The sequence below is a fragment of the Podarcis cretensis genome (genome assembly GCF_951804945.1).
Source record: "Podarcis cretensis genome assembly, chromosome: 2".
Taxonomy (NCBI): domain Eukaryota; kingdom Metazoa; phylum Chordata; class Lepidosauria; order Squamata; family Lacertidae; genus Podarcis; species Podarcis cretensis.
In genome coordinates, this window is record NC_137171.1 from 11,902,560 (window position 1) to 11,921,890 (window position 19,331).

General features: G+C 45.4%; 1 protein-coding gene across 3 annotated transcripts in view; it reads left to right on the forward strand.

Moving 5' to 3' along the window:
• The window catches only part of CALCOCO1 (calcium binding and coiled-coil domain 1), a 47,711-nt gene that overhangs the window by 12,440 nt on the left and 15,940 nt on the right, over positions 1–19,331 (forward strand). For all 3 annotated transcript variants that reach the window (XM_079966693.1, XM_079966692.1, XM_079966694.1), the window contains exons 3-9: positions 7,448–7,553; positions 9,311–9,510; positions 10,938–11,096; positions 12,473–12,621; positions 13,363–13,453; positions 14,361–14,516; positions 16,720–16,974. In XM_079966693.1, coding sequence (XP_079822819.1) covers positions 7,448–7,553; positions 9,311–9,510; positions 10,938–11,096; positions 12,473–12,621; positions 13,363–13,453; positions 14,361–14,516; positions 16,720–16,974 — 1,116 coding nt within the window. The remainder of the gene's footprint in view (positions 1–7,447; positions 7,554–9,310; positions 9,511–10,937; positions 11,097–12,472; positions 12,622–13,362; positions 13,454–14,360; positions 14,517–16,719; positions 16,975–19,331) is intronic.

Genomic DNA, 19,331 nt, shown 5'->3' on the forward strand with positions numbered 1-19,331 from the left:
TGTCTGAAAGATCGGTGAGCCTCTTCAGCAAAGGATCAGTGGTGTCTCTATGAATCTCAGCTTTAAAAGAAAATCTAAAAAATATATGTTCGGGGCTTCCTCTTTCCCCTAATGGGCAGTCGCAAAGTCTCTGTGCGTACGGGACTCTTCGATAGGAGCCTTCCAGAACCGGTGAGGGCAAGGCCGACCTTCTAGCAAGAGTGAAAGCCCTTTTTGGGTTTCTGGATGCGAGGAAATAGAGATGTGTTGCTGGAGCGGCTACGTATCTCCCGTTTTCTATAATTTTATAATCAGGGACCCTTGTACAGTCCTGTTGTCTCTCTATGTCCATGATTCTTTGCCTAACCACAGAAGCCTGGGTTTGCTTTGAGACTCAGGACTTGAGAAATTCCTCCTCCATCCTGAAGGTGCCGAACTGTGGTTGTTTAGTCCCGTTGCTGCTGGTGTTAAGGGTGAAATGTACCTGCAGTTGTCACTGAGACAGTTCAGAATGAGGCAGAAGATTCACAGAAGGTTAGAGCCGGGATGGACCTCTGAGCTCATCTGCTCTGCTGTATCCAAAGAACCTCTGGCTCCTACCTCGTTTTGAGGATGGGGAGGGACAAAGGGTAGCCCACGCCAGATTCAAAAGTGAATGAGTCTGTAATATTCCCTGAACCTCTTGTGCGTCCCTCATCCTGTATAATAATGTGCTGATCTAAGCAACATGCTCTAGGGGAAGCTCTAGGGACATGGGCTACTCTTCCCATTTCCTTTCCCAGGTGGAGTCCTCTTCATATTCCCCCCCCCAAAAAAAAAAATTTTTTATTCATTTTATAACACAGCTAAACAACACAAAAAGAAAAACAAACAATACAAACAAATTCTTGTCTTATCCTTATTGTTTCTAAACATTGTTAGGTGGGCTTCCCCAAGTCCCCCCTATCTGATTTTCATTTTACCTCATCTTTAGCTGTTTACAGTGGTACCTCAGCTTAAGTACTTAATTCGTTTCGGAAGTCTGTTCTTTTTTTATATAATATTTATTAAAATGTTTTTAAAACAATAAAAAGCATACATAATAACATAGTATTTTCCACTATCCACATTTCATTCTCATCCTAGGACTTCCTCACACCTCTTGTTCCTGCATTCTAAATTCATAAATTTTGCTGGCAAATTATTAAGATGATTCCATTCATATAATATAATTTCCCAAAATTAAATCTCAAATTTTGGAATTTAAAATCACTCTTTTAGAGATTTAATTATAAAATACTATTTAACCAAAATTTATCTTTTCTTCCAATTACCCTTAAATTTATATTCTTTATAACTAATTTGTTGAAGCCATATTATTACTAATCTTACATCTTTCTTAACATTCATACAATTTACAATATTTTTGTAGATAATCCTTAAATTTCTTCCAGTCCTCCTCCACCAGTTCTTCTCCCAGGTCTCGAATTCTGCCAGTCATCTCCGCCAGTTCCATATAGTCCATCAGTTGCATCTGCCATTCTTCCAGTGTGGGCAAATCTTGGGTTTTCCAGCATTTAGCGATAAGTATCCTTGCTGCTGTCGTAGCATACATAAAAAAAGTTCGATCCTTCTTTCGCACACTCTGGCCGACAATGCCCAAGAGAAAGGCCTCTGGTTTCTTAGGGAAGGTATACTTAAATACCTTTTTCAACTCATTATATATCATTTCCCAGAAAACCTTCACCCCAGGGCAAGTCCACCAGAGGTGAAAGAAAGTTCCTTCAGCTTCTTTACACTTCCAGCATTTATTGTCAGATAAATGGTATATCTTTGCAAGCTTGACTGGAGTCATGTACCACCTATATATCATTTTCATAATATTTTCTTTCAAGGCATTACATGCCGTAAATCTCAAACCTGTGGTCCATAACTTTTCCCAGTCAGCAAACATAATGTTATACCCTATGTCCTGTGCCCATTTTATCATCGCTGATTTGACCGTTTCATCCTGTGTATTCCATTTAACAGCAGGTTATACATTCTTGAAAGTATCTTAGAGCTGGGTTCTAACAGTTCTGTTTCTAACTTTGATTTTTCCACCTGGAATCCTATCTTTTTGTCCAACTTAAAAACTTCTTTAATCTGAGCATAATGTAACCAATCTCGTACTTTATCCTTTATTTTCTCCATACTCTGCAACCTCCAATTGTCTCCATCTTTTTCTATTATTTCCCAATATTTCGGCCATTTGGCCTCCATATTGAGTCTTTTCGGGGCCTTAGCCTCCATTGGTGATAACCACCTTGGGGTCTTGTTTTCCAATAAATCTTTATATTTCGACCAGACATTAAACACTGCTTTTCTGACAACATGATTCTTGAAAGCCTTATGTATTTTAACTTTGTCATACCACAAATATGCATGCCAACCAAAAGCATTGTTAAATCCTTCCAAATCCAAAACATCAGTGTTTTCAAGAAGTAGCCAATCCTTCAACCAGCAGAAAGCTGCTGATTCATAGTACAACTTTAAGTCTGGCAGGGCAAAGCCCCCTCTTTCTTTAGCATCGGTTAATATCTTAAACTTAATTCTGGGCTTTTTGCCCTGCCAGACAAATTTAGAAATATCTCTCTGCCACCTCCCAAAACACTCCATTTTATCCACAATCTGCAAAGTTTGAAACAAAAACAGCATTTTTGGCAATACATTCATCTTAACAGCAGCAATACGTCCTGACAAGGAAAGTTTCAATCTTGACCAAACATCTAGATCCCTTTTGATTTCAGACCAACATTTTTCATAATTATCTTTATATAAGTTCCTGTTCTTCGCTGTTATGTTTACCCCTAGATATCTTACTTTTTTGACCACATTTAAATCTGTCTCTTTCTGAAACCTTTCTGATTCTAAAGAAGTCAAGTTTTTTTCTAGAACCTTAGTTTTTTGCTTATTAAGTTTAAATCCCGCCACTCGACCAAACTCATAAATCAGCTGCAGAACCCTTTTGGTACTAGGCTCTGGCTCCTGTAAGGTCAATACTAGGTCATCTGCAAATGCTTTAAGTTTATACTCTTTCGCTCCGACCTGAATACCTTCCACCAACCGGTCTCCTCTAATCATGTTTAAGAGCACTTCCAGGACCGATATAAATAGCAAAGGGGATATAGGACAACCTTGTCGTGTACCTTTTTCAATTCTAAACTCTTCTGTCACCACATTGTTCACTATCAGTTTTGCCTTTTGCTCTGAATAAATTGCCTCTATCCCATTCTGAAACCCCTGCCCCACTCCCATTCCTTCCAGGTTTTTCTTCATGAACTTCCAGGAAATATTGTCAAAGGCCTTCTCCGCATCTATAAATATCAACACTGCTTTTGTATTGATATTTGTTTGCAAGAGTTCCAAAATATCAATAATGTTCCTTGTATTAGCAAACAAATGTCTACCTGGGAGAAAGCCTGCCTGGTCCTTATGAATTACTTCATTTAAAACTTTTTTAAATCTACTTGCTAGAATGTCTGCAAATATTTTGTAATCCACATTTAGGAGGGAGATGGGGCGGTAATTCTTAAGTTGTGTCTTTTCAGTTTCTAGTTTGGGTATCAATGTGATGAAAGCTTCTTTCCACGACTCCGGTGCCTTCTTCCCCTCCATAATTTCATTGCAAACCTCCATTAATGGGTGTATCAAATAATCTTTCAATGTCTTGTAATATTTGGAGGTAAGCCCGTCTGGCCCTGGAGATTTGCCCAATTGCATATTCTGAATGGCCTCTTCGATCTCTGATTGTGTTATTTTATAATTCAGAATTGTTCTGTTCCGTAGAGACAACCTTGGTAATCCATTCTTCTTTAAAAATTGTTCTATCTCTGATTCGTTTTGCGGCCCTTGTGTATATAATTGCTTGAAATATCTCTGAAAGCACTTTCTGATATCCATTGGGTTCTGAATATTTCTTCCCTCAATTTCTAAGTTTGTTACTGTATTCAGTTTTTGTCTCTTTTTCAGCTGCCATGCTAGCAGCTTTCCACATTTATTTGCCGATTCATAGGATCTTTGTTTCATTAACTTAACTTTCCATTCCACTTCTTGATTTATCAATTTTGAATATTGTGCTTGATAATGTTTAATTTCTCTTAGGATCTCCTTTGATTTCGGTTTCGATCTTAGTTTCTTCTCACCTTCTTTAATTTTCTCCAAAATCTTATCCTTTTTCTCATTCTGTGTTTTTTTCTTAATAGTATTCTGCTGTATCAGAAACCCCCTCATAACCGCCTTGCTTGCGTCCCAGACAATTCTTTTTTCCACCGTAGTGTTCAAATTTATTTCAAAATAGTCCTTCAAAACTTTTTGGGCCTTTTTACTGATCTCCTGATCTCTAAACAAATTGTCATTCATCCTCCATCTAAAGGAGCCGGTTGGCGTTAATCTCATATCCATCTTTACAGCATGATGGTCGGAGCAGGTCTTTGGGCAGATTTCCACTTTTTTTATCTTGGGTGCCAGGCCTCTAGTTGTCCAGATTTGGTCGATTTTTGTCCAAGTCAGTTGGGCTTCAGAAAAGAATGTCCCTTCTCTTCCTAGAGGGTTCTTTGTTCTCCAGATGTCAATCAAGTACATGTTGTCAGTCAATTCAAAGAATGTTTTGGGTAGTCTGCCTTCTTTTGTTACGTTTTGGCTATGTGATTTATCCATGTTTGTTGATACCACCCCATTCATATCTCCCATCATAATGATGTTATCATAGTTCAGATAGTCCAGCATGATCTCGTGCAGCTTCTTGTAAAATTCCAATTTTCCTTATTTGGCGCGTAAACTCCTAATATCAAAAACTTTTCTCCTTGAGTCTGAATCTCAATTGCCAGAATTCGTCCTTATTCATCTTTGAATAAAAATTTTGGTGACAGGCTCTCTTTTGCATATATCTCCACGCCTCTTTTCTTTATTCGGTCCGAAGAGATAAATTCTTGGCCTAATCTTTTATTTATTAACACTTTTCTATGTAGCCTAGTCACATGTGTTTCTTGTAAGCAGATAATGTCCAATTGTTCTTTTTTCAAAATGTGAAATATCCTTCTTCTTTTCTCCGGGATGTTAGCGCCATTTATGTTCCAGCTCAGAAGTTGCAGAGACATCCTGGTCAAATCTGTTATTGTTCTGGTGGTGGTGTCTTTTTATCCTGACCTTCAGGCCCCACAGGTGTAGGTGTTGGTAAAGACTGTGGTCCAGCCCCTGAAGGTCTTTCAATCCCTTTCTGAAGGTCCTCTCCGTAGGTATTCAAGAATTTATCTCTATCTTCAGCTGTTTTGATTTTCACCTTCTTCCCTCTGAACGTAAAAGATAGTCCTTGTGGAAATTCCCACCTAAAGATAATTGAGTTGCTTCTCAACAGCCTGACTAGTTCAAGATAGGTGGATCTAAGGTCCAGAAGTTGTTTAGGAATGTCCTTGTAAATCTCTGCTCTTTTATCCAAAATTTCAAGTGACTTTCCGTAGTGTAGTCCTAATATTTTGTCCCTTTCCTCCTTGGATCTCAAGGTAATCAAACAATCTCTGGGCTTGTCCTTCTTTGTGAATTTCCCAAGCCTAAAGGCAGTCACAATTTTAAAGTCTTTTTCCTCCTCCAGAGGCCACCACTTGGAAAATTCTTTTGTTAAAAACTCAATTAGATTCCCTTGTTTGGATTCAAGTTCTGGTATAAACCTCAATTTTAAGTTGTTTTCCCGGGCTCGCAGTTCAATCATAGACAAATAGGCCTGTTGTTCCCCGACCTGCTTATGCAGTGGTCTTACCTCCTGCTCCAGTGCCTCAGTTTTCTGAATGGCTTCCTCTGCCAGTTTCCGATTTTCTACAGTGGATTCAGATAAATTGCCAATTGCTTGGGCGTTCAAAGCAACTTGTTCAGTTAACTTGTTAACACTATCTCTGGTCTGGTCAATCTTTGCCGTTTGTTCATCCACTTTTTTATCCAGTCCTTCCAATTTTTCAAGTATTTTGTCTAATACTGAAGCAGATCCACCTGATGCCATATCTTCTCCCAGCAGCTGTTCACTTTCCTCTAGTTCCAAAACATCAGGAACAGATGATCTGCGCGGCTGTGAAAGTAGATTCAAAGTTGTTTGTCTTTTCCCTTTAGCCGCTCTTGTCTGTCTCCCAGTGCCGCTCATTCCACTTCTGTCTGCTAATCAAGGTCAAATTGAATATGTTCTCATGGGAATCCACCAGCCCACAAAATAAACAACCAAATAGGAGGAGAGGAAATCGAAAGGAAAGTCACGTATGGTTGTAGTTCTAAAATCCTCTAGAGGGAGCCACTTGTATTAAAGGGAAGAAGTCAAGTTGTTAATATCGATTATTTAAATTTTTCCAAAGTTCAATACTTCAAAAGCTTTAAAAGCAATATCCATACAGCCTTTAATTTCCTAGAGACCTTCAACTGAGTTGTATTTGGCAGAGTTGGTCTCAAAATATAACAATGTCTCAGTAAGTGCAGGATGTAGCAGTGCAATGCAACAGTTCCAGTAAAGCTCAGCAAATAATAGCTCCAGCAACAAAATGTCAAAATCTTGCAATCTGACAGTTCTGTTATCTAGGCAGTCCGACTGCCTGGGATTCCTTGTCAATTTGTAAATGCAGCAGGGCAGGTACAACACAGTTCATAATCAGAATAAAACTTTTAAAGAGTTAAGTCCTACAGCAACTTAAACAGATGTGAGAATCAATTGCCTTTAACACCTCTTCAAAGGCTCCAAACATCCAAGTCTTTGCTTTAGATCTTAAGCAGTGGCAAGAGATGGACTTCCTGGTTTCGTCTCTCGCTTTTAGCCGAATTTAGCAAAGATTTTATCTGCCAAATCTTTCTTTCTTTTCTTACTCACGAGTTGTTGGTTTCAAGCCGAATGTTTCCAGGAAAAGAGGACAGCGCTCACCGACAGCAGCTACGCGGCTTCACTCCACAGAAAGAGCGATTGACTCACAGCACCGCACCACCTTCCAAGTTCCGGGACCTCTTACGGGGTCCCTTCTACGTTTCGGGGAGCGCTCCTGGTGCCCGCCGAGTCCCACGGCCACAGGCTTACGCTGCCTGTGGTTTTCCGATGTGGGTCTCCGCTGCGCCGTAGCGGACGCCTCGTTTCTGCGGAGCTCCCTCTTCGCAGTTAGAAGAGGGCAGCCATTGCCGGACGCGCCGCCTCCGGAAGTCCCGGAAGTCTGTTCTTAACCTGAAACTGTTCTTAACCTGAAGCACCACTTTAGCTAATGGGGCCTCCTGCTGCCGCCGCGCCGCCGGAGCACAATTTCTGTTCTCATCCTGAAGCAAAGTTCTTAACCCGAGGTACTATTTCTGGGTTAGCAGAGTCTGTAACCTGAAGCGTATGTAACCTGAAGCGTATGTAACCCGAGGTACCACTGTACATATATCGTAATTTTTAACCATTTTTTTAATCACACTTACTTTTACCATAAAAATCTTCACATTTTATCACTAGGTGGAGTCCTCTTCAGTGCGTGATTATTATACCTTCGTGTGGTGCACAGTTCCAGATGGAGGAGCTTCTGCAGGAGCCCTTCTTCACTGTAACGTTCAATTCCAAGGTGGGTGTTAGGAGGTCTGATGGTCCGCAGCAGATTACTCATGGCTAGAGATGCCAAAGCAATACTTAAATTGTGCTTTTCTAAAACAAGGCGGGGTGGCGCTGTGGTCTAAACCACAGAGCCTAGGGCTTGCCAATCGGAAGATTGGCGGTTCAAATCCCCGCGACGAGGTGAGCTCCCATTACTGGGTCCCTCCTCCTGCCAACCTAGCAGTTCGAAAGCACACCAGTGCAAGTAGATAAATAGGTACCACTGCGGTTTGAAGGTAAATGGCGTTTCCGTGCGCTGCTCTGGTTCACCATGCTGGCCACATGACCCGGAAGCTGTCTGCGGACAAATGCCGGCTCCCTCGGCCTATAGAGTGAGATGAGCGTGCAACCCCAAAGTCATCCGCGACTGGACCTAACGGTCCAAGGCAGAAAGGTGACTCAGAAATCATAGAAGGGGACAGGTGGTGACCACAGGAGCCTGCTGCATTTGGTTCGAGCAACGATTTTGTCTTGTCCTTTGTTTTCAAAACCCATGCATAAGTTCAAAAGCACGCACGTATGTGGATGGGAGTCAGCTAATTAATTCCATCAGCGGAAACTCTCCGCAAGAACGGTAGCTTGCCCAAGGGGGCTTTCCCCCACTCTCTCTCTCCCCCCCCCCCCATGTGTCCCCTGTCCCCTGAAATTGACTCTTGGAAGAGTTAGGAGAATCCCTGGAATAGCATATGGGGGTGGAGAGGGGGGGGGTTCTACCATCTGGCAAGCCAAAATATTTGCCCTGACAAAATGATTGCCTTAGCGTGATGTTGAATTCCTCCCATACTAGGCTTTGCCTTTTTGAAAAAAATGGTTCTCTCCATAGCCATTCGCTCAGCTGCTGTGGCATCACAGAATGCTCATAAGCATTCTGACCAATGAAGGAGTGCTACCATATATTTTTTACTACTACTGTTACACAACTGTTAAATTTATATAAAGCCTCTTTATAAAATAAATTCAGAGCAGCTTTGATCGAATACAGTTTTCACGAAATACAAACAAGAGAGGGAGCCAACCAACCTCAAGAGCAGGCATAGGCAAACTTGGCCCTCCAGATGTTTTAGGACTACAACTCCCATCATCCCTGACCACTGGTCTTGTTAGCTAGGGATGATCGGAGTTGTAGTCCCAAAACATCTTGAGGGCCAATTTTGCCTATGCCTCCTCAAGAGCATGGGTCGGCAAACTAAGGCCTGCGGGCCGGATCAGGCCCAATTGCCTTATGGATCTGGCCCACAGACGGTCTGAGAATCACCGTGTGGATCGCCAGTGCTCGTGTTCTTTCCCTCTCCCTCACACGGTGGCGGCACCTCCTCCCTCCCTCCCTCCTGGCTTCTCCCTGCCCTGCCTAGAGGAGGAAGGGGGCTGGGCTTTGTTGGTGCCAGCAGCAGCAGCTGCGCTTGAGCGGCTGCCATTTTAAGCAGCCCCTCTCCGGAGCCTTTTCGCATGCTGCTCATCGTCCCTCTGCCATAAACCCCTGCCGCTCGCAAGACACGGGTAAGCAGCCACTAGGGCTCATGGTGCTCTTGCATCATTTATTTTTTCCCAAAATATAGTCCAGCCCCCCACAAGGTCTGAGGGGCAGTGGACCGGCCCCCTGCTGAAAAAGTTTGCTGACCCCTGCTTAAGAGCCTCATTTCTTTCCTTTGCTGCGGTGTCAACCATTTTGCTTTCTTCAGACTGTACGTAACACAGATCAGTAAACAAACCCATTTGTTGTGTTTACAGCCAGCTACCTGCCTAAGCCAGGCCCCCAGCAGTACCAGTTCCGCTATGTGGATCGCCGTGGGGAGGTGCGTGGTCAAAGCTCCCCTTTCCAGTTCAGCGAGCCGCGGCCCATGGATGAGCTCGTCACTCTGGAGGAGGCGAGCGATGACGGTGGGGGCACCGACATGTTGCTGGTGGTTCCCAAGGCTGCCCTTCTGGAGGTAACGTACTCCCAAGCAACACCCTGAATTTCAGAAGCCCCCTGACGGTTCAGCCTGGTGGATCATTTGCCCAACAATGCCCATCATCCCTAGCCCTTGGCTGTACCATTCAATGCTGATGGGAGCTGGGAGCCCAGTAAAATCCACACAGGTTTCCCAACACTAAAATAATGACTTGGCCTTGAAAACAACATGGTACGGTCTTTCCCAAACTGTACCACATCGGTCTGCAGGAGGGGAACTGCATCTTTGAATTCTCCCTGTAGATGGAAAGCTAATTTGTCTAGTAAAAGACTACGCTAATCTTCTTCTCTCTGATTTCCATGTCCAGCAGTGGTGTGTGTGTCTCTTTTAATAAATTTAGAGCACTCACATATCTGCCCCTTCAAGTCTATTTTTCCCATTTCATTTCACTTTTAATTTGTATACCGCCTTTCTAAATTACTGTATTCAAGGCGGTTTACAAGCTCTGGAAACAACAAAAGAGACAGCAAAGATCACACACCTAACAACAACCTGATCTGATACAAAAAAAGCCATGATGAAAGCATAACTTTAAAATAAACAGCCTGTATCAAATAAAAGCAATATGCAACAATCCATTAGAATGTAATTGTAAATAGTAAAATGAAATATCGGCAAATAATTAAACAGTTTACACTGAACCATTACAATAATCACTAAAAACAAGTCACAATGCATAAAATACCACAAAACCATGCAAAAGAATCAAATTGAGGGGGAAAGGACACACAGCGTATAAATATATACAGTGGATGCTTGGGTTGCGAACGTGATCCGTGCAGGAAGCATGTTCGCAACCTGCAGTGTTCGCAACCCGCAGTGTTGTTGTTCCGGTACTTCCAGGTTTTCGGCATGTCCGTAACGCAAAAAAACACAACCTGAAGCATCTGTAACCCAATGTATGACTCTGTGTGTGTGTGTGTGTGTGTGTGTAAAAATCCCTGAGCTTCTCTCTTCCCAGCTCCTTCTGCTGTCCTCAAAGTCATGGTCTAGGACAGTGTTTCCCAACCTTGGGCCTCCAGATGTTTTTGGACTACAACTCCCATCATCCCTAGCTAGCAAGACCAGTGGTCAGGGATGATGGGAATTGTAGTTCAAAAACAGCTGGAGGCCCAAGGTTGGGAAACACTGGTCTAGGAAAGGCTCCAGGGGTGGAGGGTGGGGCAAGGCAGGTGGAAAAAGGCCTTGCCTGACAACCAGCAGAAAGTTTCTTTCTGCTCATCAGTTAACAGCCCAGAGGGGCTCTGTCATGCTGTTTCTTCTGAGCCATCTCTCAATTCCAACCCTGTGTGATAGCAACACAGGGATGGTGACTTTAAGGTAGCGGCTTAATCAAGTCTGCTAAACATGTTCCCTGGCCTCTAATGAAGCCTCGCGGGTGTTTCTCCTTATATCCTTCACAGACGCAGTTGGAAGAGAGCCGGCAGGAGCAAGGAGCCCTGCTGCAGGAGTCGTGCCGCCTGAAGGATGAGGTTCAAGAGCTGAGAAGCCGTGTGGCGGAGCTGGAAGCAGTCCTGGGCACACTTCGGGATGAACACACCAAGCTGGCTGCACAGTACAAGGCAAGAGAGGAAGCCCAGCGATCTGGGAATTCTCAATCTCTCCGGGTCCCCAAAGCTACTCAGGGCCAGAGGAGAATTGTGCCCTGTTCTCCTGCCCTGAGGTTCATTTCAAGGCAGGTCAAAGAACCTTCAGCTGAAATTTGCTAAATTTTCAGAAGGGTCTGCCTGTCATAGCCCCTTTGTTAGACATGGGCAACTCCTCACAATGTCACCGTCTGTCTCCCAGTGGAATGGCTCGTGCGATTCATTCCTTCATTCGTTTAAGATTTATGCACTGCCCTTCAAGCACTTTGAACGTTAAAATGTTTTAAATGCCATGAAGTACCTAATACACAAAATAAAAGCATCTGATCTGTGAAAATAACACCAAACTAGTCCAAGTAAAATGAATCAACGGACGTTATAAAGCCTGGAAAAAATGAAAAAGTTATTTGATTTAAAGACATCAGAGTAGTTATTGCTCTTCAGATAGCTGGGGCAGTGGTGTAGCGGGGGGGGGCCCACGAGGGACTGTTGTCCAGGTGCAAAATTGCGGGGAGGGCGCACGCCACAAATTTCAAAAGAAAAACAAACCACTTTGAGAGGTATGTTTAGCAACCAAGTGGTGTAAAAATGTCATGAAATTATTATTAATAATAATAATAATAATAATAATAATAATAATAATAATAATATGGCTGCCTCAGCTGTCCCCTCCCCAGCTTCCCTCTCCCTGCTGGGAACACCCTTCCCCACCACCATGACCAACACTGCCCCAGCCCTGACAATAACCGCAGGTTAGTAGGTGTAATACTTGCCTTGCCCCGGGAGCCAGCAACCCACGCTACACCACTGATATGATAGATTATGATAGTCTTTTTTAAAAAATAGAAGCTGCCCATCTAGTTCCACTCTGATCCATTCATCTTACCCTTTCATCTTGGCATCACTGTCATGCTAGCTCCTGATTCTTTTTCTTCTTGGGGCTGATCCCATCCAGTCAGGGATTCAGAGTGGACAGAATGGTGTCACAATGCCACCTAGCCAGACACCACCTAACCAATCAGCTTTAGTTGCATAGTGATGTCACTGTAGACAAGAAATAGCAAAGAGGAGTAGCAGCAACCTAAAGAAATGAGCAAATAAATAAATGGAAATGTGCTGAGAAGCCACTGAAAAGGGAGGTATAGATTTCAGGGTGTAGAAAAGAAGTAGGAAGAATTTACGTGATGGTTGCCTTGTGCTCAGATACTACCCATGCCTGTAGGCTGTGTTTCCTTCCTTGGAACTACCAGGTTTTCTGCCACACACACATTAGCAGAAGTATTGTGTTATGTCTTAAGCATCCACCCAATGCCATGAATGTTGCTCACTCCTCCATCTCCCCATGCTACCAGGAATTATCGAATTCTTTTGCGGAAGTATCCGAGCAGAGAGATACACTAAGCCTCCAAGAAGCTGAGCACGTGGCCCGAATCCGAGAGCTGGAGGGTGACATCCAGGCCATGGGTGAGAAGATGCTGCAAAGAGAGACAGAGTTAGACAGGTGAGGGTCATGGCTCAATGTCTGGTGCCATATGGCCTAGTTGACATGGTACTATAATAATAATAATAATAATAATAATAATAATAATAATAATAATTTATTATTTATACCCCGCCCATCTGGCTGAGTTTCCCCAGCCGCTCTGGGCGGCTCCCAATCAAGTGTTAAAAACAGTACAGCGTTAAATATTAAAAACTTCCCTGAACAGGGCTGCCTTAAGATGTCTTCTGAATGTCAGGTAGTTGTTTATCTCTTTGACATCTGATGGGAGGGCGTTCCACAGGGCGGTCGCCACTACCAAGAAGGCCCTCAGAGCTGTACCTCAGCATCCGGGCTGAACGATGGGGGTGGAGATGCTCCTTCAGGTATACTGGGCCGAGGCCGTTTAGGGCTTTCAAGGTCAGCACCAACACTTTGAATCATGATCGGAAACATACTGGGAGCCAATGCAGATCTCTCAGGACCGGTGTTATGTGGTCCCGGCGGCCGCCCCCAGTCACCAGTCTGGCTGCCACATTCTGGATTAATTGCAGTTTCTGGGTCACCTTCACCTTACCATGTAATTCCCTAAGCTTACCTGCCCACCATCACAGTTGGCGGCCTCCACTATGGCTTACAAACTGAGCTGAGTCCTTCAGAGGGTGCTAATTCTTTTTTCAGCCTGGTTCATACTCTGGCCCACAAGCTGAGTAGGTCCACTGCTTCTCACCCCACCCTCTCCTTTCTCCCTTTGGGCCCCAGAATGAAAGATACTGTCAAGTCTCTGCTGCGTGAACAGGAGCAGATTCACAACCAGCTCAAAGAGGAGAATGCGGAGAAGGAGCAGTACCAGGTGAGTGCTAAATCTCAGGCGTGTGGGCCAAATGTGGCCCCGGGGCCTCTCTGCCTGGCCCTCAGAGCTCCCTCCAGGCCACACCCCTCGCTGGCCCTTGAGTGTTTCTGCCTGGCTAGAATGCATCCTTTCTTCCCTGGGTGGAGGACAGAGTGGGGTGCTAGCCTACTAGGTAAAAGGTAAAATTAGTGTCAGTTGTTCTTTGCCTCTGGACCTGCCCACTAGGGCTGGGCGATATATCGAGATATCATCCAAAACCGATTTGAACTCCATATTGATATATTGGTTTCATAGTTTTTGACCTGGGAATATATCGCAAATCAGGATCTGTGTTAGGGCTGACCAATATAACATCCAAAACTGGTTACAAGTCCATATAATGATATTCGTTTCATAATTTTTGATCTGGCAATACATGATGTTTGTGTGTGCTATGCAAAAATCACAACGTGCGAAAACTGTGAAGCCAGCCCATGCCTCTACATAGCTCCATCTTTATTTCAGACATTGTAATATATCAGTATATCGTGATGTTTAGTTGGTGATATATCACAAAGTTGAAAACCAGCTCCATCCTTTTTCCAGACATTGTTAAAAATGAGTCTATTGCGATGTTTAACGAAGTTGGAAACCAAATATCACCCAGCCCTACTGTTCGCGTCTGCATAGCTCCATTCTTATTTTAGACAACATGATATATTGGTATGTTTAGCTGGTGATAAATCACAGTGTTGAAAACTAGATCTCACCAAGCCCTATTGCCGTTGGGATGTGGACCCCAAAAGGCTTCCCAGAAGGGAATGAGGTCCTTGAGTAGACCAAATCGGAGAGTAGGAACTCTGAGTCAGTGGAAGGGCAAGTATCGCAGCCTCAACATTGTGACTATGACCTCCTTTCTCCTTCTCAGGTAAAGCTGCAGGCCTCAGAAGAGGAGAGCCGCAGCCTGGCCTCTGATCTTCAGGAAGCAAAGACCCTCCATGGGGAGAAGGTCTCGCAGACTCTGGGGCTGCAGGAGGACATCAGCAAATTGCAGCAGAAGCTGACAGCTGCTAATCGCCGCACCGTAAGTGCCGGACAGCAGAATATTCTGAACCACAGCAAGGCACTCTGTCTCCAAGGCAGTGGTGTTTACAGTGTTGGGCTTGGGAGACCAGGGCTTCAGTCCCCACTCAGACATGAAGCTAGGCTGGGTGACCTTGGGCCAGGGACTGTCCCTCAGCCCAACATATCTCGCTGGGTTGTTGTGAGGATAAATGGAGCGGGAGAGGACCGCATATGTAGCTTTGAGCTCCTTGCTGGAAAAGGCAGGATATGAATGTAACCATAAAAAAAAGCAGTGGGCACTCAAATTTTCCCCTCCCACCGCCCTTCTAAAGGTAAAGGGACCCCTGACCATTAGGTCCAGTCGTGGCCGGCTCTGGGGTTGCGGCGCTCATCTTGCTTTATTGGCCGAGGGAGCCGGCGTACAGCTTCCAGGTCATGTGGCCAGCATGACTAAGCCACTTCTGGCGAACCAGAGCAGCGCACGGAAACGCTGTTTACCTTCCTACTGGAGCGGTACCTATTTATCTGCTTGCACTTTGACGTGCTTTCGAACTGCTAGGTGGGCAGGATCTGGGACTGAGCAACGGGAGCTCACCCTGTCGCAGGGATTCAAACTGCCAACCTTCTGATCGGCAAGTCCTAGGCTCTGTGGTTTAACCCACAGCGCCACCCGCGTCCCTTTACCCCCATTCTAGAGGAGCTCAAAACAGGGTGAGGTAGAGATAACCGGGGAAGTGGGGAAATAGCTGGAAATTGGGCTTGGATCCTGATAAGGAAGCTCACGGACCCAAAACCCAGATAGACTCCTGGTCCACCATAAACTATTGCTCCCCCAGACCTTGTAGAGAAGAGGAGGGTTTGATTCTTGTCTCTGGGAAAGAAGTCAGGTGGTAGTCTTGGGTTTGTAAGAGTTGGGTGTCAGTGGAGAACAAGGAATGAGAGAGGTATTAGGGTGGGAGTAGACAGCATGGTGGGACGTGGGTGGCGCTGTGGTCTAAACCACTGAGCCTAGGGCTTGCCAATCAGAAGGTCAGCAGTTCAAATCCCTGAGACGTGGGTGAGCTTCCGTTGCTCGGTCCCAGCTCCTGCCCACCTAGCAGTTTGAAAGCACGTCAAAGTGCAAGTAGATAAATAGGTACCACTCCGGCGGGAAGGTAAGCAGCATTTCCATGCACTGCTCTGCTTTCGCCAGAAGCGGCTTAGTCCTGCTGGCCACATGACCCGGAAAAACTGTCTGTGGACAAACGTCAGCTCCCTCGGCCAGTAAAGCAAGATGAGCGCTGCAACCCCAGAGTTGTTCGCGACTGAACTTAACTGTCAGGGTTCCTTTGCCTTTTTTTATAGACAGCATGGTACCCTTCAGATATTCTTGGAGTCCAGCTCCCATCATCCCTGACCACTGGCCATGCTGGCTGGGGGCTGATGGGAGTTGGAGCCCAACAACACCTGGAGGGATAGCATATTGGCTCTCGCTGGATTAGGTTGCATATTGATTAGTGCCACTGATGGTTGCAAGGGGTTTGGGCCACTTGCTATTATACCACAGTTCCCACGAGGCCTCGCTACAGGCAAGACATCCCATAATAGGGTATGGCTGATTTTTTGCCAAAAGAGAGAAAACTTCTGACAGGTTTTTTTTTATTATTATTTTTCATGCTGCTCCCAAACCATTGGCAGAACGCCAATCCTTCCCTAGAGAATGTTTCGCAAAATGGCCTCCATAATTTCACCATATATTTTGGCAGCAACTGTGTTTTAATAATCATTCAGTATTATTTTAATAGTGTTGAAGGAAGCAATAAGCTGGGCCCCCTGCTCCTTCCAGTCCTATCTCTCTTTGCCCACTTCACCCACCAATGGAAACCAACTGTAAACAGTTCCATTCAACATGAAGTGAGTCCAACTTTGTCAGAAGAGAAGATTCATGGAAAGCCTGTTGGAGAACTTCACCTCCCCACTCCATCAAACCCAAAATCCACAAACCTACACATCAGTTATACTGGCAGCAGCTCTAGAGGGTTTGAGATGGGATATGATCCAAGCCCTACCTGGAGATTGAATCTGGCACCTTCTGCTTGCAGAGCGAATACTGTTCCACTGAGCTGCCACCCTTCCCAAAAGTAGCATGGAGAATTCTGGGAGGTCATATGGGCTCATCCCTACCCACGCATCCCCTCATTGCCTCCCTTGCCCCACTCATGCCCCATCCTGTCTCTTCTCAGGTGCAGATGGACTCTCTGTGCGAACAGCTGCGCTCCACGCAGGACGTTCTGGCTGCCAGCCAGCAGAAAGTGGCTCTCTTGGGGGAAGAGTTGGCCAGCGTGGCCTCCATCCGGGACCGCACCATCTCTGATCTGCACAAGAGCCGCCTGGAGGCAGCCGAGATCAACATCAAGCTGGCTGACATGACTCTCAAGTGGAAAGAGGGCAAAGGGCAGTGGTGGAAGGAAAAGGCTACACTGCTGCAGAGCATGGAGGTTTGTTTGAGCCACCCCAGGTTCCCCAGTCGTGCTTAGTAACTGATGGTAAACCCTATCACTTTGGCTTCCCGGGAGGGAGATGAGGGAGGATGAAGGTCAGCGCAGTGCAAACTCACCCTTGGAAGTTCTGAGTTGGTTCCCCGGTGCATCTGCACCATGTTGACATCTCCCTTTTCCATCTCAGTAAGTTGCAGCGACACTGGTGATCAGGGGCGCTGCGTCCCATTTTGCCACCTGAGGCAAAGAGGGGAGCTGCCACACCACCCTGCTGCCGCTACCCCACCCTGCTGCCGCTACCCCACGCCTGCTGAAGCCTCCCTTACCTGGGTTGCGCAGTGGCACCTGCAAAGCAGCAGTGACCACGACAGGTTCCAGTGAGATCTCGCAGAGTGCATGAGATCTCGTGAGATTTTGGCGAGAGCCTCAGCCTGTCCTTTGCCAGGGATGGGAGGTCAGGGAAGCATCCTTGGCCCAAGAGCTGCTACCTGCTTCAAGCACGCATTCAGCATTGTCTTCTGTTTTTAGTGGGAAAAGGGGTAAAGTGCCATGGATGAAGTGGAACGTAGCATACACAGATTCAATCATAGAATTGTAGAGTTGGAAGGTACCCCAGGGGTCATCTAGTCCAACCCCCTGTAATGCAGGAATCTCAACTAAAGCATCCATTACAGATGGCCATCCAACCTCTGCTTTTAAACCTCCAAGGAAGGAGAGTCCACAGCCTCCGTGTCAGGAGCTCGGCCTACACACGAGTAGGACCCTGGTAGAGACACATCCCCAACTGGCATGTTCCCTCCCTCCTGGTTGATCATTCGGGAGCTTCAAAGGCTTTCTTCTGCCTAAACATCACAGTGACCGATGCCAACCGACACTGGCACACTTAGGGATCCGCAGAGTTTGCGCAGTTGCGTAACAGACCTCAGCAACTCAGCATTTTGGCTAATCTACTTTATTTACAGTGGTGCCTCGCAAGACGAAATTAATCCGTTCCGTGAGGCTCTTCATATAGCGGTTTTTTCGTCTTGCGAAGCAAGCCCATTGACAGCTTAGCGGATTAGCGCTATTAGCGGTTTAGCGGCTTTTAGCGGATCAGCTGATAAGCGGCTTATCAGCAGATCAGCTGTTAAGCGGCTTAGGGCTTAGGAAAAGGGGGGGAGGGGGAAAAACCCCGCAGGAACTCGCAAGACATTTTCGTCTTGCAAAGCAAGCCCATAGGGAAATTCATTTTGCGAAGCGCCTCCAAAACGGAAAACCCTTTCGTCTAGCGGGTTTTCCGTCTTGCGAGGCGTTCGTCTTGCGGGGCACCACTGTACATATAAACACACACGGAGCACTGCAACATGGCTCCCTCTCTCTCTAGCATCAGGCAGCAAAGAGAGAGAACAAAGGACAATAGTCCCACTTCACGGAACACAGTAACACAAACATCCTGTCTCCATCACTTCCCACTCTGTGGAGTCAAAACATATACCGTCATGTGAAAGACAAAAATCCCATGACTGCAGTCATGAAGTAGGAATTCTAACAGACTGTTCCCCTGTCAAACAACTCTTACTGTCAGAAGGCTTTTCCTAATGTTTAGTCGGAATCACCTTTCTTTGAACTTGAAGCCATTGGTTCGAGTCCTACCCTCCAGAGCAGGAGGAAACAAGCTTATTCCCTCTTTCATGTGACAGTCCTTGAGATATTTGAAGATGGGAGTCAGTCATTCTTTGTACAGGGATTCTGATGGCAAGCCAATGTTCAGGGTGGAGGTAGGGAATCAGGAAACTCGGCGTTCTGTGTTTTCAAACATGAAATATTCCCCCAAGTTACTTCTTCCCTATAAGGGATACGGAGATGTGAATAAACATTTCCAAGTATGCTGCACTAGACAATCTGATTTGCAAACTAAAGCTACGTTTTAAATGCAGGGAATGAATGGGAGGCACATTCTGTCATCTCCCGTGTTACTTGTAGAAATCACGTTTTTGAAATAATAATAATAATAATAATAATAATAATAATAATAATAATAATAATAATTTATTATTTATACCCTGCCCATCTGGCTGGGCTTTCCCAGCCACTCTGGGCGGCTTCCAAAAAAATATTAAAATACTGTAATACATCAAACATTAAAAGCTTCCCTAAACAGGGCTGCCTTCAGATATCTTCTAAAAGTCTGGTAGTTGTTGTTCTCTTTGACATCTGGTGGGAGGGCGTTCCACAGGGCGGGCGCCACTACCGAGAAGGCCCCCTGCCTGGTTCCCTGTAACTTGGCTTCTTGCAGTGAGGGAACTGCCAGAAGGCCCTCGGCGCTGGACCTCAGTGTCCGGGCAGAACAATGGGGGTGGAGACGCTCCTTCAGATAT